This window comes from Pan troglodytes, chromosome 4 (genome assembly GCF_028858775.2).
Source record: "Pan troglodytes isolate AG18354 chromosome 4, NHGRI_mPanTro3-v2.0_pri, whole genome shotgun sequence".
Lineage (NCBI taxonomy): Eukaryota > Metazoa > Chordata > Mammalia > Primates > Hominidae > Pan > Pan troglodytes.
In genome coordinates, this window is record NC_072402.2 from 22,060,206 (window position 1) to 22,079,638 (window position 19,433).

General features: G+C 36.8%; 1 protein-coding gene across 17 annotated transcripts in view; it reads left to right on the forward strand.

The window, feature by feature from the left end:
- Positions 1-19,433, forward strand: part of ARB2A (ARB2 cotranscriptional regulator A) — a 493,797-nt gene that overhangs the window by 35,926 nt on the left and 438,438 nt on the right. For 9 of the 17 annotated variants that reach the window (XM_063810246.1, XM_063810255.1, XM_063810251.1 and 6 more), the window contains exon 2: positions 978-1,101. The exons of 4 other annotated variants lie outside the window; for them this stretch is intronic. In XM_063810246.1, the coding sequence (XP_063666316.1) occupies positions 996-1,101 (106 nt within the window). In that variant the 5' untranslated portion in view covers positions 978-995. Of the gene's footprint in view, positions 1-977; positions 1,102-15,408; positions 15,531-18,542; positions 18,668-19,433 lie in introns of those variants that run through there. 4 more of the 17 variants (XM_054685004.2, XM_054684996.2, XM_054685005.2 and 1 more) reach the window with 3 other exon arrangements.

Genomic DNA, 19,433 nt, shown 5'->3' on the forward strand with positions numbered 1-19,433 from the left:
TTATGGAAATAGATCTGTTTTTAAAGATAATTATAAAATGTACTGCTGAATGGAAACTGAAATTTACCTTATGGATAGCAAGTCAAATTGGATTCCTCAGAGAAATATTCAATCTTGTTATATTGTCATGAATGTAGTTTTTATATAATTTCATTAACAGTTTTGGATTAATGGATTAAATTTAGTTTAAATTTTCACATTGTAGGAGATACACTTTTTTTCCTTTTAAACTTTAGGAAAAATAGTTTGCTTTACTGTTCATGGGGACCCTGGGAAAAGCCATTCCCATTAAAAAGGGAAGTTTTAATGCCTTCCCTTTGGCCAAAGTAGAGCAGAATTCGATTTTAATAAATCCTGATTTTATAGTATGGTTGTTTACTGGAGTGCCATTTAGAGAGGATGGCTTCCAGACACTGATGACATTGTTTCATTTAAAAAGGGCTAATTTTTCCCTGAAAGTTGTATTTTTAATTACACTATAGGAAATTTGTAGATACTTTATATATTTACGTATTTGCGTCCTCCTATCTGCTTGTTCCAGAAGGAAGACATTCTGACCTTGTAAATGGCCCATGCTTACAATTTATTTTAAAAGAAATTTTAGGTTTTTGGAACTACCCAAAGATATTTTTTAAAAACATTAGGTGATAGGTAACTAAAACTAAATGGTAAGTTTGGCTAAATTCAGCAAACATTAGGTAACTGTAATGTATAAGGTATTGTGTTTGGTGGACATGAGAGAAAGATGACAAAAACTTGATGTCTGTATTCCTGTGGCTTGTATGCCATTAGCTGACTCAGATAAATTCATAAATAAGTATAATGCAAAGCAGACAATAATAAGTACTATGGCATAGGCATCAACAAAGTGGGAAATTAGCATAGAGAGATTAATCCTGACTGGGAGGATCAAGGAAGTTCTCATGGAATAGATAGGTTTTGAGTAGAACTTAATTTATTGCTTTCATTCATTCTAGACTGTCTTCTGAAGATTGATGTCTATTTCCTTGAGCTCTTTAATTTTGTTGCCAATTTGGATAAACATGGCACAAATCCAGCAGGGAGGTCCAGATGAAAAAGAAAAGACTACCGCACTGAAAGGTACATACTTAATTTGCTTTTTCAGGAAATTTTCATTGTGCCTAATAAAGGTGTAGGAATATTTAGGTGACCTTCCATTCATTTCAAATCTAAAATAAGAATATAAGTACCTAAAGTATTTGCAATTATTTATATCCCTCACAGCAACTATTACTGCATCTGAGATGTATGTACTCAGTAAATAAATCACGGGATCATGTAATTTTGCATCTATAAGAATTATTAATGCTTTTCTTATTCAATGTCATACATTTAATAATAAAATTAATAAGTTTTTTGAATCAAGGCTAGTGCCTTTACCTTATGTTTTCTGCTTGGAATGTCATACTGGATTAGGGTAATGATCTGTCTGTTTCTGTATTCTGCCTTTGTGGCATTGGCATTACTGATATTTTATGAGAGGTTTATCCATGTTAACGTTTTGGAAGGAATCTGCGTTAGACATTGTTATGGAAATTTGAATCCTAGAATTAAAAAATAAATCTGTTATCTAAAGTAATTTGACTTCGAAAAGAAGTGTCTGTTGTTGAATTGTGAGATAGCTATGGGCACTGAGACCTTTAGGGTCAGGAAGCTGAGCAGAAAGTAGCAAAAGAGGCTGAAAAGTAATTTTTAGTAAAATAGGTTAAGAATCAGGAACAAGGGAGAGATCCTGAATACCAAATGAAAAAATTAAATGGGAGTAATTAATTAAAGTCATATCTGGTGATGGGTCAGATTAGATGAGAACTGAGAATTTACTTTTGCATTTGACCATGTGGAGGTCATTTGACCTTCACAAAGAGCTGTTTCAATAAATAGAAATGAAAGCCTGATTGGAGAACTTTCAGCAGAGAATGGAAAGAGAGGAATTGGAGACAGCTGTAAACAACCCTATAGAAGGTTTTACTGCATGCTTGTATGTTGCTGGGAAGGATCCAGCACGCTCAGAATAATGGACAATTTAGGAGTGAGGGCAAGGAATGTATGTCACAGTTTCTATCTAAATAGACATGCTGGGTTTCCACCTAGATAGATTTTGTGCATGTTCAGCCTTAATGTGAAAATTTGATCTCCCAAGTTGTGGTTCTGATTTGTACTCCTGCAAGCGGTATGTGAGTTCAGATTGATTTTCTGGATTTTAGAGGTAGTACAGTGATGTTAAAAGAGTAGATAGGTTCTAGAGATAGAACTATCTGGATTCAAATTCAAGGTTTTCCTTCTTAACATGAACAAGTTGCTTAATTTCTCTGGATCTTATAACTATCTGGATTCAAACACAAGGTTTTCCTTCTTACCATGGGCAAGTTGCTTAACTTCTCTGAATCTTTCTCTTCATCTGTACTATAGGAATAATAATGCTGGGTACAAATGGGGGTGTAAGGGTTAAGGGAGGAGTAAACTGGAAATATTAGAAAATAAAATGGCAAATGCATAGTAAAGCATATTTTAGAACAAGTTAGCAAACTGATGTGTTCTAAACTTAACAGGAAGACAGTTTTATTCTTGAGTTTATTCAAAACCGGGCTATGATATGTAAAACAGTGAACTAATAATGATCACTCTCTGCTGTTCATTAGAGGATTTCACGTTTACATGGCAAGATGCACTCTTGGAGGTGATTTAACTTTTCCCTAATTGAAAAGTGCTTCAGATAAGGCATAGATGGTAGAAAAATCTCATAAAAATATATTAGTGGTGAGAAAAATGTCAGGTACAACTCAAGATGAGCAGGGTTAAAGCAGTGCATGCTGGAAGAAAGTAGTTTGAATTAGTTTGCTGTAATAATGAAGATGGTAAGGAAGATGGTGATGACTGTTATAATTAAAGGAAGGCATATTATTCACAAGAAAGTTATGTCATCTCTTTTGGAGATGGCAATGAAGATATGCTTGTAAAGAATTCTTGCATTTCTTAAAAATATTACTTTTTCCCTTTGCCAGTTTTACAGGGTTTTAGTTTACTGCCTTTTATTGATTTGTTGACCCATTTTACCTGGATTTCTGAAAATATGTTCTGTATCTAGTCCTCTTAGTTTGTATGTATTAGTTTTTATTTACCACCGCCCTCTAACCCCAGACCCCTTCAAAAATGCCTGCATTTTGCTATAGTGCCTTTATTAAAAATTATTCTGGACATTAATGTTGAGTTGTTACGATCATTATTTGTGATAGCCTAATGGTAACATCTTATATGGCTAATAGTACATCAAAACCAAGACATTGGTACAGTACTGTTAACTAAAACACGGTCATTATTCAATTTCCATTAGGTTTTGTATGCAGTAATTTGTGTGTGTGTGTGTGTGAGTGTGTTTGGAGTTCTGTGCAATTCGATCCTATGTATTGTCTTGTGCAACCATGACCACAAACATTCAAGATACGGAAGTGTTCTACCACTAGCAAGTCCCTTCTGTTACCCATTTGTAGGAATGTCCCCAACTGCCAACTTCATCTCTTGTCTCCTGGCAATCATTAATCTGTTCTCCATCCCTTTAGTTTTGTCATTTTATAGATGTTATAGAAAGGGAATCATAAGGTATGTAATTTTTTGAGATTGGCTTTCTTCAATAAGTATAATGCCTTTGAGATCCATCCAAGTTTTTGTAAATATCAGTAGTTCATTTGTGTTTATTACTGATGAGTAATATTCCATTGTCCAGATATGCCATTTTGTTTAACCATTGACCCATTGTAGGGCATTTGGATTGATTCCAGTTTTTGATTATTAGAAATAAATTTACTGTGTGTATTCATGTATAAGTTTTTATGTGAACATAAGTTTTCATATCTCTGGGTTAAATGCCCAAGAATGTGATTGCTGGGTCATATGGTAATTGCATTTCTAACTTTATAAGACAATACCAAATTATTTTCCAGAGTGGCTGTACCATTTTACATTCCCACCAGTCACGTATGAAAGAACCACTTTCTCTACATCCTCCTCAGCATTTGGTATTATTACTATGTTTTAGTTTTAGCCATTTTATTAGGTACATAGTGATATCTCACTAGTGATGTTGACCATACATCTTTTCATGTGCTTATTTGCCATCTATACCTTGTCTCTGGTAAAATACCTATTCGTATTTTTTGTCCATTTTCTAAATGGATTTTTTAAAACTATTGAGTTTTGATAGTTCTTTATATTTTCTAGATACAAGTCTCTATTGGATATATTCTTTGTGAATATTTTCTCTCAGTCTGTAGCTTGTCTTTCACCCTCTTAACAGGTCTTTCGTAGGGCAAACATTTTTAATTCTGATGAAGTTCTGTTTATCAATTTTTTCTTTTATAAACTGTGCATTTAGTGTCATGTCAAAGAACTCTTTCCCTAGTCCTAGTTTATGAAGGTTTTCTCCTATGCATTCTTCTAAAAGTTTTGTTTTATATTTCACATTTAAATTAATGATCTATTTTCAGTTAATTTTTAAACATATATTAGTAGGTTTCGTTTCATTGCTGAATTTTATTCTGTTGAATGAATAAACTATATTTTACTTATCCATTTGCCAAATGTTAGACATTTGTGTTGTTTCCAGGGTTGGGTGATTATGAATACAGTCTTTAAAAACATTCATCAACAGGTTTTTATGTGGATATTTATTTTCATTTGTCCTGAGTTGATACCTAGGGGGAGGACTGCTGGTAATATGGTATGTCTACAGTAACTTTGTAAGAACTAGAACACCACTTTTCAAGGTACCTGTATTATTTTTCACTACTACCAATAATGTATGAGAGTTCTCTTAGTTTGGCATCTTTATCAGCAATTAATATTGACAGGTTTGTTGACTTTTTTTCTCATTGTCACAGGTTTTTGTTTCTATGTGGTTTAATTTGCATTTTCCTAATGGTGAATTATATGCCATATATACATCTTTCTTGGTAAAGTCTAGAATTTTGCCCCCTTTTTTTGTTTGTGTTCTTATTGTTGAGTTTTAAAAGTTGTTCATATGTTCTGAATTCAACTTCTTTTTAAGATATGTGATTAGTAAACATTCCCAGTCTTTGGATTGTCTTTTCATTCTCTTTGTTTTATTGATATGTGTTTGTACATACTTATGGGGTACATGTGATATTTTGTTATATGCATAGAATGTGTAATGTTCAAGTTAGGATGTTTCCATTATCCATTGCCCCAAGTGTTTATGATTTCTATGTGTTGGGAACATTTTAAGTCCTCTCTTCTAGCTATCTTGAAATATATAATACTTTGTTGTTAACTTTAATCACCCTATATGCTATTGAACATTAGAACTTATCCCTTCTATCTAACTGTATGTTTCTACCCATTAAACAAACTCTCTTCATTGTTTCCTTCTGTGCACCATCACCCACACACTTCTCTGATAGCTATCATTCTACTCCCTACTTCCATGAGATCAACTTTTTTATCTCTCACATGTAAGTGAGAACATGCACTGTGTCTTTCTGTACCTGACTTATTTCACTTAACACAGTAACTTCCAGTTCCATCCATCTTGCTACAAATGACATGATTTTATTCTTCTTATGGATGTATAGTATTCCTTTTTGTATATATATCACATTTCTTATGGTCAAATAGTATTCCATTGTGTATATTATATCACATTTTCTTTATCCATTCATCTGTTGATGGACTCTTAGGTTGATTCCATATCACTGCTATTGTGAATAATGCTGCAATAAACATGCAATGCAATTATCCTTTAGATATACTGATTCCTTTTCTGTGAATACATACCTAGTAGTGCACATGCTGGCTTGTATGGTAGTTCCATTTGTAGTATTTTGAGAAATGCCCATACTGTTTTCCATGGAGGTTATACAGATTTACATTCTTAACAACAGTGTATAAGAATTCCCTTTTCTCTACAGCCTCATCAGCTTCTGTTATTTTTTGTCTTTTTAATAATAGCCATTCTAACTGGGGTGAGAGGATATCTAATTGTGGTTTTAGCTTGCATTTCCCTGATGATTAGTGAAATTGAGTGTTTTTTAACATACCTATTGGCCATTTGTATGCCTTCTTTTTAGAAATGTTTATTTATGTCCTTTGCCCACGTTTTAATGGGATTATTTTTTGTTTTTTACTGCTGAATTGTTTGATTTCCTTGTGTATTCTGGATTATTAGTACTTTGTTGGATAAATAGTTTGTGAATATTTTCTCCCATGCAATAGTTTGTCTCTTCATTCTGTTGTTTTCTTTGCTGTGTAGGAGCTGTTTAGTTTAATGTAGTCCCATTTGTCGTTTTTTGTTAATGCTTTCTCAAAAGGCTTTAGCCATAAAAATCTTTGCCTAGACCAGTGTCCTGAAATGTTTCCCCTGTGTTTCATTCTACTAGCTTTGTAATTTCAGGTCTTACATTTAAATCTTTAATCCATCTTGAGTTGATTTTTATAGATGAGTGATGGGGCTCCAGTTTCATTCTTCTACGTATAGATATTTAGTTTTTCCAGAATCATTTACTTAAGAGGGTGTTCTTTCCCCAGTGTATAGTCTTGGTGCCTTTGTTGAAAATCAGTTGACTGTAAATATGTGGATTTATTTCTGGGTTCTCTATACTGCTATTCTGTTCCATTAGTCTACATGTCTTTTTATCTGTCTGTCTGTCTGTCTGTCTGTCTGTCTATCTTTTTAAGACAGAGTTTCACTATTGTTGCCCAGGCTGGAGTGCAATGGCACGAGCTCGGCTCACTGCAACCTCTGCCTCCTGGGTTCAAGCGATTCTCTAGTCTCAGCCTCCTGAGTAGCTGGGATTACAGGTGCCCACCACCACACCTGGCTCCTTTTTTTTTTTTTTTTTTTTTGTATTTTTAGTAGAGATGGGGTTTCACCATGTATGCCAGGCTGGTTGGTCTTGAACTCCTGACCTCAAGTTGAACAGGACTAGCTGGATTTCCTAGGCCTACTAAGAATTCCTAAGCCTAGCTGGGGAAGGTGACTGCACCCACTTTTAAACATGGGGCTTATAACTTAGCTCACACCCGACCAATCAGGTAGTAAAGAGGGCTCACTAAAATACAAATTAGGCTAAAAGCAGGAGGTAAAGAAATAGTCAAATCATATATTGCCTGAGAGCACAGGGGGAGGGACAATGATCTGGATATAAACCTAGGCGTTCGAACTGGCAGTGGCAACCCCCTTTGGGTCCCCTCCCATTTTATGGGAGCTCTGTTTTCACTCTATTAAATCTTGCAACTGCATACTCTTCTGGTCCATGTTTGTTACTGCTCGAGCTGAGCTTTCGCTCCCCATCCACCACTGCTGTTTGCCACCTTCGCAGACCTGCCGCTGACTTCCACCCCTCCGGATCCGGCAGGTGTCCGTTGTGCTCCTGATCCAGCAAGGTGCCCATTGCCGCTCCCAATTGGGCTAGAGGCTTGCCATTGTTCCTGCATGGCTAAGTGCCCAGGTTTGTCCTAATTGAGCTGAACACTAGTTGCTGGGTTCCACAGCTTCTAATAGAGCTATAACACTCACTGCATGGCCCAAGGTTCCATTCCTTGGAATCCGTGAGGCCAGGAACCCCAGGTCAGAGAACAAAAGGCTTGCTGCCATGTTGGGAGTAGCCCACCACCATCTTGGGAGCTGTAAGAACAAAGACCTGCCGGTAACAAAGTGATCCACACACTTCGGCCTCCCAAAGTGCTGGGATTACAGGCATGAGCCACTGTGCCTGACCTTACAAGTCTTTTATTTTTAAAATAATAATATTATGCTGTTTTGGTTACTGTAACTTTGTAATATATTTCGAAGTCAGGTTAGCATGATGTCTCCAGCTGTGTTCCTTTTGCTCACATTGCTTTGGCTATTTGAGCTCTTTTTTGTTTCCATTTGAATTTAGTGTTTTTTGTTTTTCTCTATTTCTGTGAGGAATGTCATTGGTATTTTAATAGGGATTGCGTTGAATCTGTAGGTTGCTTTGAGCAGTATGGTCATTGAATTATTCCAGTTTATGAGCATGGAATGTCTTTCCATTTGTCTGTGTCCTCTTCAATTTCTCTCATTAATGTTTTATAGTTTTCCTTGTAGAGGTTTTTCACCTCTTTGGTTAAATTTATTCCTAGGTATTTTTCTTATAGCTGTTGTAAATGAGTTTGCCTTTTTGATCACTTTCTCAGCTCATTTATTATTGGAATTTAGAAACACTAATGATTTTTCTATGTTGATTCTATATACTGTTATTTATTGAATTTATAAGAGCTACAAGTTTATTGGTGGAGTCTTTAGGTTTTTCTATATATAAGATTATATCAGATGCAAAAGGACAATTTGACTTCTTTTCCAGTTTGGATGCTTTTTATTTTGTTCTCTTGCCTGATTTTTCTGAAAAGGACATTCTGTACCATGCTGAATAGGAGTAGTGAAAGTGGGCATCCTTGTGTTGTTCCAGTTTTTAGAGGAAAAGCTTTCAACTTTTCTCCATTCATTATGATGTTTGTTGTGAGTTTGTTACATACAACCTTTATTATGTTGAGATATATTTTTTCAATGCCTACTTTGTTGAGAGTGTTTTTATCAGGGAGGTTGTTGAATTTTATCAAGTGCTTTTACTGCATCTACTGAGATGATCATATGGTTTTTGTTCTTCATTCTGTTGATGTGCTGTATCACACTAATTGATTTGCATATGTTGAACCATCCTTGCATTTCTAGGTAAATCCTACTTGATAATGATGTGTTACCTTTTTGATGTGCTGTTGAATCTGGTTTATTGTTATTTTATTGAGTAATTTTGCACCTATGTTTGTCAGGAATATTGGCCCGAAGTTTTCTTTTTTTGTTGCAATCTTGTCTGGTTTTGATATCAAGGTAATTCTAGCGTTATAAAATGAGTTAAGGAGAGTTCCGTTCCCTCCTCTTCATTTTTTTGGAATAGTTTGAGGAGAAATTGTGTTAGTTTTTCTTTAGACATTTGGTAGAATTCAGTAGTAAAGCCATATGGTCCTGAACTTTTCTTTGTTGGGAGACTTTTTATTACTATTTGATCTCATTACTCACAACTGGTCTGTTCAGGTTTTCTATTTCTTCCTGATTCAATCTTGGTAGATTTTATTTGTCCAGGAATTTATTCACTTCCTCTAGGTTTTCCAGCTTGTACAGTTGTTCATAATAGTCTGTTATGACCTTTTCTATTACTGTGGTAATTGTATTGATTCCTTTATCATTACTGATTTTATCTGGGTCTCCTGGGTTTGTGTGTGTGTGTGTGTGTGTGTGTGTGTGTGCGCGCTTAGTCTGGCAAGCTGTTTAGAAATTTATCTTTTTCAAAAAAGTTACCTTTTATTTTGTTGATTTTTTTATCTGTATTTCATATAATTCTGCTCTTTATTATTTTATCCTTTCTAATTTTGGGTTTGGTTTTTTCTTCTCTTCATTGAGGTGCATCCTTAGATTATTTGAAATCTTTCTACTTTTTTGATGTAGTCATTTATTGCTGTATCATTTCCTTTTACCCTTGCTTTTTCTGTTTTGCATAGGTTTTGGTATGTTGTGTTTGGTTTTCATTTGCTTCAAGGCAGTCTTTATTTTTTCATAATTTCTTCCTTGACTCAGTGCTCATTCTGAAGCAAGTTTAGTTTCCATGTATTTGTACATTTTCTCAAGTTCTTCTTTTTATTGATTTCATACATGATATGATTTTTTTTTGGTAAAATTTGTTGAGTCTTGTTTTGTGGCCTAACATATGGTCTATCCTGGAGAATGCTCCATGTGTTGATATGAAGAAAATGTATACTCTGCAGCTCTTGGATGAAATGTTCTGTAAATGTCTGTTTGGTCCATTTGATCTAATGTGTAGTTTAAATCTGTTTCTTTGTTAATATTCTGCCTAGATGATCTGTCTAATGCTGAGAGTGAAGAATTAAAGTCCCCAACTATTATTTTATTGGAATCTATCTTTCTCTTTAGATCTAATAATGTTTGCTTTATATGTCTGTATGCTCCAGTGTTGAGTGCATATATGTTTAGAATTGTTATATTCTATTGCTGAATTGATTCCTTTATCATTATATAATGACCTTCTTAGTCTCTTTTTACTGCTTTTGACTTAAATTCTGCTTTATCTGATATAAATATAGCTACTCCTGCTCACTTTTGGTTTTCGTTTGCATGGAATGTCTTTCTCTTTTTCTTTTTTTGGAGACAGGGTCTCACTGTGTCACCCAGGCTGGAGTGCAGTAATATGATCACAGCTCACTGCAACATCTACCTCCTGGGCTCAAGCGATCCTCCCACCTCAGCCTCTTGAGTATCTGGGACCACAGGCATGTGCCACCATCCCCGACTAATTTGTATATTTTTTGGAGATATGGGGTTTCACCATGTAGGCCAGGCTAGTCACAAACTCCTGAGCTCAAGTGATCTGCCTGCCTCAGCCCCCGAAAGTGCTGAGATTACAGGCGTGAGCCACTGTGCCCAGCCAGAATGTCTTTCTCCATCCCTGTACTTTCAGTTTATGTGTCTTTACAGATAAGATGAGTGTTTTGTATTCAGCATGTAGTTGGGCCATGTTTTAAAATCCATTCAGCAAGTCTCTGTCTTTTATTCAAAGTTTAATTCATTTATATTAAAGGTTATTATTGATATGCGAGGGCTTATTTCTAAAATTTTATTTATTGATTCTTATTGCATTAATATCCTTTTTTTTTTCTTTTTCTTTTATTGTTTATTGTTGTAGTTTGGTTGTTTTCTATAGTGGTAACATTTGAGTTCTTTCCCTTCGAATTTGTGTGTTTCCTCTAACAGTGAGTTTTATTCTGTTGTGCCTTTACATGGTGCTAGATATCTTCCCTTTGCATCCAGGTTTAAGATTCCCTTAAGCAGTTCTCTTAGATCTGGTCTAGTAGTGATGAATTCTCTGTTTTTGCTTGTTTGGGAAAGACTTCATTTCTTCTTCACTTATGAAGGAAAACTTTTCTGGATATAGCATCCTTGGCTGGCAGTTTTCTCTCTTTCGGCACTTTGAATATGTTATCCCATTTCGTCTTGGCCCGTAAGGTTCTGTTGAGCAATGTGCTATTAGTCTGATAGAAGTTCCCTTCTAAGTGAGTGGGTACTGTCCTTGTGCTGTTTTTAGAATTCTTTCTTTGACTTCTGACAGTTTGACTATAATATGTGATGGAGAAGATCTTTTTACATTGTATTTGATTGGGGATTTATGTGCTTCTTGTATCCCGAAGCCTAAATCTCTTTCTAGACGTTGAAAGTTTTTTAGCTATTTATTAAATAGGGTTTCTAACCCTTTTGTTTTCTCTTTGCCTTCTGGGACACCACAAATTCAAGTATTTTATAGCTTTATGGTATTCCATATATCACATAGCCCTTGCTCATTGTTTTTTCTTTATTTTTTTGTCTGATTGAGCTATTTCAAAAGACCTGTCTTTGTGTTCTGAAATGCATTGTTCTGCTTGATCTAGCCTGTTATTGAAGCTTTTCAATATGTTTCATCTTTCGTTCAGTGAAATCTTCAGTTCCAGGATTTCTGATTGGTTCTTTTTTTATATCTGTCTATCTTTTTGGTAAATTTCTCATTCATATCCTGAGTTGTTTTTCTGATTTCTTTTTACTGCTTTTTTGTATTCCCTTGTATCTTACTGAGCTTCTTTAAAATAATTTTAAATTCTTTTTCTGGGATTTCATAAATTTCTCTTTGATTGGAATCTGTTGCCAGAGAGTTATTGTGCTTCTTTTGAAGTGTCCTTGTTTTTTTAATGTTTCTTATATATTTACATTGATATCTGGGTATCTGGTGTGAGAATCAACTCTTCCAGTTTTTTGAATTTGCTATCATAATGGATGATTTTTTCTTAAAATGGATCTATGGTGTTGGTTGAGTAGAGTACTTTGGCTTTGATTCTGGGTGTGTGCAGTCATGTAATTTCTGTATGATTTTTTTCAGCTGTAAACCTCATTAGTGGTGTCAGTGGCTTAGAGTGCAGTTGTTAGTGGAGGCTGTGGTGAGGTTTTGCTGGGGACAGGGATACCAGGTAGGCTATTCCTTGGGCTCTAGTGTTGGCAGCACAGGCACAGCCTGCCTGTCCTTAGGTTCCAGGGAGGCATATGCTGGCACTGGTGTTGAGTAGTCTATTGCAGTTGATTGTTGGATCTCTAGGTGGCTTACTTGTGTGCCTATAGTGGCACCAGTGGGTCAGGCCAGTGGATGGGTTCTTGGGTCTCTGAACAGTGGGTATGGTATGGGCTATGGTAGTAGCAGTAGTAGGACTAACCTCTGAGTTCTGAGCAGTTCACGATTTTGTTGATGGTAGCTACGACAGGCTAGGCAGGACAGTGCCCAGGCCTGTAGGTGGCATGTGTGAGGTTTATGACTATGTTGGTAGCAGCAATTGGATGGGCCCATTCTGAGGCCCCTAGGAGGAGTGCTTAGGTGACAGTGGCGGTGGACTGGTGCTTGGCAATCCCCACGCCCCTGGATGGCATGCTCAGGCTCTTGCTAGGGGGTGTGCCAGGCCAGATGGACCTGCCCTCTTCCCACCACCTGTGGTACATGTAGACCTTGGCTCTGGTAGGCGGGGGTGGGGTTATTTCTAGGCCCCTCAGTGGAATGCTCAAGTATGGGCGGCAGTGACTGCACCACCGCCCTATGCTAGGGAGGGTGAAGTTGCTTTCAGTGGCTCTAGCCATAGATAAATGGTTGGGATTGCATGCTTCGCTTGTGCTTTGGCCCCAGTGGCAGCAGCCTGCTGTGGGGCTGCCATGCTTAGGGGAGTGTATCCTCAGGACATGTGAAAATGTGCCATGGTTTTGCTGCTTGGGGCAATGGGGTTGCTGCTAATGGCTTGCATTTTTGTCCGGGTGGCATTAGCCAGGCTGCAGCAGTCGCTGTAGGCAGGTGATGTCAGTGGGGGTCCAGTGATGTGGAGATGTGGGGCTGTTGGCTCCTGGGGACAGAATGCAGCTCTATAGGGGCTGGGCTCTCAAAATGGCACCTTACCGTAGCTGCTTGGGACTCAGGAGTTGTGTATGGCTCAGCATGAGCTCCTTCTCTAGAGCCATGGCATTGCGCAGTCTTCAGGCAGCTTCCTACTTTATTCTCAGGGCCCATGGGGTTTGAGGAGCTCTTGCATGGCTAGGATTGCAGGGGTCTGTGGTGGGAATTTGAACTGCTGGGGGTCTTTCACTTATCCTTTTCCCACACTGGGGGTCTTTCACTTATCCTTTTCCCACACTGGGGAGCCTCTCCAGGCTCCCAGCTGATCTCAGCTAAGCAGGTTGCCTCGTTTCCCTTTTTATCTTTGCTTTTTGGGTGTTTCTTGTCACTTTTCTATTAAATTAGAGTGTTCTATCTTCGATGACCTGTTTGAGATGTGATTATTTACTTGCATTTTGGCTCTTCTTTGTAGATAAGGTGAGTACCAAATGCCTCTAGGCAGCCTTCTTGAAGCACCTCCCCCTCATTTTGAGTTAAATTTTATGTAAGATGTGAGATATAGGTTGAGGTTCATTTTTATCATTTTGATGTCCTCTTATACCAGCACCATTTGTGAAGAAGACTGTCTTTTCATCTTTGAATTGCTTTTTCATGCCTGTCAACCATGAATTGGGCATATTTGGACAGTTGTTTTTGAGTTCTTTATTTTGTTTCCTGGATCTATGTGTTTACCAATACCACACTCTCTTAATTACAGTAGCTATATAGTAAGTTAACATTGAACAGAGTGATTTTTCCTTTATTCTTTTAGAAAATTGTTTAGCTATTCTAGATCATTTGCCTTTATGTATGCATTTTAGAATATACTTGTCTATATCTGCAAAAAACTTTACTGCAATTTTGATAGGAATTGTATTTAAACTTTTAGATAAATTTGGGGAGAATCGATATCTATAATATTGAGTCTTCTAATCCATTTACCTGATATGTCTATTTAAATCTTCCTTGATTTCTTTCATTAGCACTCTGTAATTTTCAGCATGTAAATCCTGTACCTGTTATTTGCTTTATATGTAAGTATTTTAATTTTTTGGAGTGATTATAAATGGTGTTATGTTTATAATTTAAGTTTACACATGTTTATTGATGGTTTATGAAAATACAATTAAGTTTTGTGTGTTGATATTATATACTGTGATCTTCCTGAACTTGCTTGTTTGTTCTAGGAGATTCTTTTATGGATTCCTCAGGATTTTCTACATAGACAATCATGTCATTTGCAAATTGGATAATGTTTCTATCAAATCTATGTGCCTTTTGTTTTTCTTTGTGGCCTGTGTTGACTAGGACTTTCAGTACTATGTTGAACAAGAATAGTGAGGATGGATATTCTTTCTTGTTTTCAACCTTGAGGGAAAAGGATTGTCTTTCACTATTAAGCATTACGTTAGTTGTAAGTTTTTTGGTAAACGCTACTTATCATGTTGAAGAAGTCCCTTTTATTCGATGCTTGCTGGGAGGTTTTAATCATGAGTGAGTGTTGATTTTTTTTTCTTTTTTGAGACGGAGTCTCGCTCTGTCGCCCAGGCTGGAGTGCAGTGGCGCAGTCTTGGCTCACTGCAAGCTCTGCCTCCCGGGTTCACACCATTCTCCTGCCTCAGCCTCCTGAGTAGCTGGGACTACAGGCACCCGCCAACATGCCCAGCTAATTTTTTGTATTTTTAGTAGAGGCAGGGTTTCACCGTGTTAGCCAGGATGATCTTGATATCCTGACCTCGTGATCCACCCGTCTCGGCCTCCCAAAGTGCTGGGATTACAGGCGTGAGCCACCGCACCTGGCCGAGTGTTGAATTTTTGTCAAATGCTTTTATTTTTTGCATCAGTTGATAGGGTCATGTATTTTTTTTCTTCTGTAGCCTGTTGAAATAGTGGATTACATGTTGATTTTTTGAATAGTGAACCGTTCTGTCATAAGCCCTGTTTGGTTCTGATGTAATTTGTTTTTATATATTGCTGGTTTTGAATTAATATTTTGTTGAAGATTTTTGTGTCCAGGTTCATTAGAGATATTGAACTGGGGTGTTCTTTTTTTGTACTGTCTTTGTCTAGAATTGTTATCAGGGTAATACTGATCTTCTAACATGATTTAGGAAATATTCACCTCTGTTTTATTTACTGGAAGATATTGTGTAGAATTGGTACCAATTTATTTTTAAGTATTTTGGAGATTTCTCCAGTGAACCTTTCTTGACCTGAAAAATTTTGGGGGGAGATTTTAATTCAAATTCATTTTCTTTAATAGTCATAAGACTATTCGTATTGTTTATTTTATATAGGATGAGTTTTAGTAGTTTGTGGTTTTTAAGGTCTCGGACCATTTCATCTAATTTGTATAATTTACGTGTATAGGGTTGTCACTAATATTCCCTTCCTGTTCTTTTTTTTTGAGATGGAATCTTGCTCTGTGGCCCTGGCTGGAGTGCAGTGGTGTGATCTTGGCTCACTGCAACCTCTGCCTCCCAGGTTCAAGCGATTCTCCTGCCTAAGCCTCCTGAGTAGCTGAGATTACAGGTGCGCACCACCACACACGACTAATTTTGTATTTTTAGTAGAGACGGGGTCATGTTGGTCAGGCTGGTCTCGAACTCCTAACCTCATGATCTGCCTGCCTTGGCCTTCCAAAGTGCTGGGATTACAGGCGTGAGCCACTGCGCCTGGCTCCCTTCTTGTTTTTTTAAAGGCTGCAGGGTCTGTAGTGATATCCTCTGTTTTACTATTACCTGTTGAAGAGATTTAACAATGAGAAATAAATGCTTTTATTTAGTCATATAATTCTCTTTTGAAGTACACATTATTTCTTTATGTGGATAATATTTCTGTTTAGTATCATTTGCCTCAACCCAAAGAACTTTTCTTACCATTTTCTTTTGCAGGCCTGCTGGTGATAAATTATTTCAGCTTTTTTGTGTCTGAAAAAAATCTTTATTTCTTCTATTTGGAAAGATGCTTTTGGTTGGCTTAGAATTCCAGGTTGATGGACTTTTTTTTTTAGTTGAAAAATGTTGCACCATTGTCTTGTTTGCATAGCTCCTGAAAAGTCTTTTGTCATTATTATCTTTGTTCCTTTTTTCTCTATCTGCTTCAAGATTTTATCTTTTTTTTTTTTTTTTTTTTTTTGAGACAGTCTCACTCTGTCACCCACGCTGGAGTGCAATGGTGCGATCTCGGCTCACTGCAACCTCTGCCTCCCGGGTTCAAGCAATTCTCCTGCCTCGGCCTCCCAAGTACCTGGGATTACAGGCACGTGCCACCACACCCAGCTAATTTTTATATTTTTGGTAGATGAGGTTTCACCACGTTGGCTGGGCTGGTCTCAAACCCCTGACCTCAAGTGATCTACCCACCTTGGCCTCCCAAAGTGCTGGGATTACAGGTATGAGCAACCACGCCTGGCCCTAAGATTTTATCTTTATCACCTATTTTCAGAAATGTAATTATGATATACCTTTGTATCATTTTCTCAGTGTTTATTCTGCTTGGATTTGTGGTCTTAAAGTTTTCATCATATTTGGAAAACATTTCATCCACTTTTTAAAAAATATTGTTTTTTTTTCCCTCAGTTCTCAGTCTCCCTCCTGTGTTTGTCTGTTTGCATTGCTATGAAGGCATGCTTGAGACTGGGTAATTTAAAAGAAAAGAGGTTTATTTGACTTACAGTTCTGCAGGCTGTACCTGAAGCATAGTGCTGACGTCTCCTTCTGGTGAGGGTCTGAGGAAGCTTACAATCATGGCAGATCAAAGGGGTACCAGTATGTTACATGGTGAGAGGGAGGGAGCGAGAGAGAGAAGGAAGAGGTGCCACCTTCTTTTAAGCAAGCAGATCTCAGGGAACTCATAGAGTGAGAAATTATTTCCGTGAGTTCTGCCCCCATGATCCAAACACCTCCCACTAGGGCCACCTCCAACATTGGAGGTCACATTTCAACATGAGATTTGGAGGGGACAAACATCTAAACTATGTCACTTCCCAGCATTGATTTCGTCTTGGAACACACTTAAAATGTATTAGACAACTTGACATTGTCACACTGGTCAATAATACTTTCTTCATTTTTAAACTATTGTTTTTCTCTGCTTCATTTTGGATAATTCTGCTGTTAGGTCTCAAAGTTCATTGATCTCATCTTCTGTAATTATATTTGCTGTGAATTTTTAACAGTCTATTTTTAATTTTAGATAGAATTTTTTTATATATAGAAGCTTAAATTTCTTCCAGTTCTCACTTTGGTATATTAATGATTAAACATTTTTTTCAAACATACAGATCACATTGAAGTAGATGTTTTTTCCTTCTAATTCCTTTATCTTTATCATTTCTTGGTTTATTGATTGATTTTCTTCATGTTTATGGATCATAATTTTTACCTTTTTACATGCCTTATCATTTTTCATAGATGCCAGACATTGTAAACTATACATTATTGGATGCTGGATTTTGTTCTATTCCTTTAAAGAATAAGTTGGTGCTTAAATTTTGTTTTGCTTTGCTTTTTGGTTTTATTTTAAAGAATGTTGGGCTTTGTTCTGACAGGTATTTATAATATTTGTATCTTTTTTTTCTTGGAGGCTTGTTTTTTTAATCTTTGATATGACAGTTTTAGAGTTTCCTTTCTCTAGGGCTAATAGGCATACATATTTGCAGCTCTGTGTGTACTTAAGGAATTGTTCAGCCTGCTGCTTTCCCTGTCCTTGGGTAATTTTTTTTTCTCCTATGTGTATGGATAAATAGTCAAAGACATGAGTGAATCCCTCTGAAATTCTGCCCAGCAGTCTCTCTTTCTAAACAGTTTCCCCTGCGCTCCTTCTCTGCTTCCAAATCCAGCCACCTTGGATTATTCAAATTCTGATCTCTGTATCATCAGCTCAGCAGGGTCTTCATTCTTTGTTTGGGTTCTTCCTTCCTGCTGTGCCTTAAACTGTCTCCACACAGTAAGCTAGGGCATCAAGGGGTTTATGTCATTTGTTTCTTTTTCTCTCAATTCTGGCTGCCTGTTGTCCAACTGTTCTTTTACATGTGTCTTCTTGCTTTCCAGTTGTTTAAGGAAAGTGGAAATAATTCGGTTCCTGTTATTCTGTTTTGGCCAGAAGTAGAATTCCAATAGTGTTTTAAATACTCATTTATTTAATACAGTTTTTTAAAATAAAGATGCCAAATGGTACTTTCTTTATTGTGATGAAATAGACATAATGTAAAACTTACCATTTTAACTGTTGTTAAATATAGGGTTCAGTAGCATAAAGTACATTTACATTGTTGTGCAGTCATCACCACCATCCATCTCCTGAACTCTGCACCTTGCAAAACTGAAACCCTATACCCATTAAACAATAACTCCCTATTCCCCTCTCTGCCCAGCCCTCAGCAACCACCATTCTACTTTCTGTCTCTATAAGTTTGATGACTCTAGGAATCTCAGAAATATGCAATCATATAATATTTGTCCTTCTGTGTCAGCTTATTTCACTTTGCATAATATCTTCAAGGTACATCAGTTTTGTGTAAGAATGTCTTTCTTTATTAAGGAAATATTTACTACAAAGAATTGACTCACACAATTATGGAGGCTGAGAAGACCCAAGTTCTGTTATCAGCAAGCTGGAGACCCAGGAGAGCTGGCAGTAAAGTTCAAGTCAGGAGAGCTGATGGTGTGAGTTCCAGTCTAAATCTGAAGGCAGAAGACTAATTTCCCAGCTTGAAGATCGGCTGAGAGAGTGAATTCTCCTTTACTCAGCGTTGTTGCTCTGTGCACACTTTCATCCAGTTGGATGAGGCTCATACAAATTGAGGAGGGAATCTGCTTTACTAAGTCTACCCATTCAGATGTTAATCCTATCCAGAAACATCCTCACAGTCACACCCAGAATAATATTTAATCAAATATCTGGTTACCTTATTTCCCAGTCTCACATAAAATTAGCCATCATACCATTCACCCATCTATGTACACTTGGGGTGCTTCTACCTTTTGACTATTGTCAATAATGCTCCTATGAACATTAATGTGCAAGTATATCTGTTTGAGTTCCTGCTTCCTTTTGGGTATGAAATCGTATTTTTATACAGTTGTTTTATATGCTTAGTTGAGGTTTAGAATTCTAGTTGCTGGATCACTTTAACCACTAGAGCCATGCTTTAAAAACAGTCGTGTCATATCTGATGCATATTTAGGTTATATGGATTCAAATCTATTGTATTTTATAGGTTATTGAAGGGATTTTCAATGGAAATCTTTCATTATACTCAATTTTTGCATAATCTGCCTTTGGAACCCAGTCTCAGGGTAAAATGCAACTTTACATTATTGCTTTTCTCTTACAAAGCAGAAAAATAATTTCTGACAGTTCCTTTCTGTATGTCTTCTCAATGCTAATGAAATAAAAAAATCTATATCAGGTTCTCTAGTTGAAAGGAAA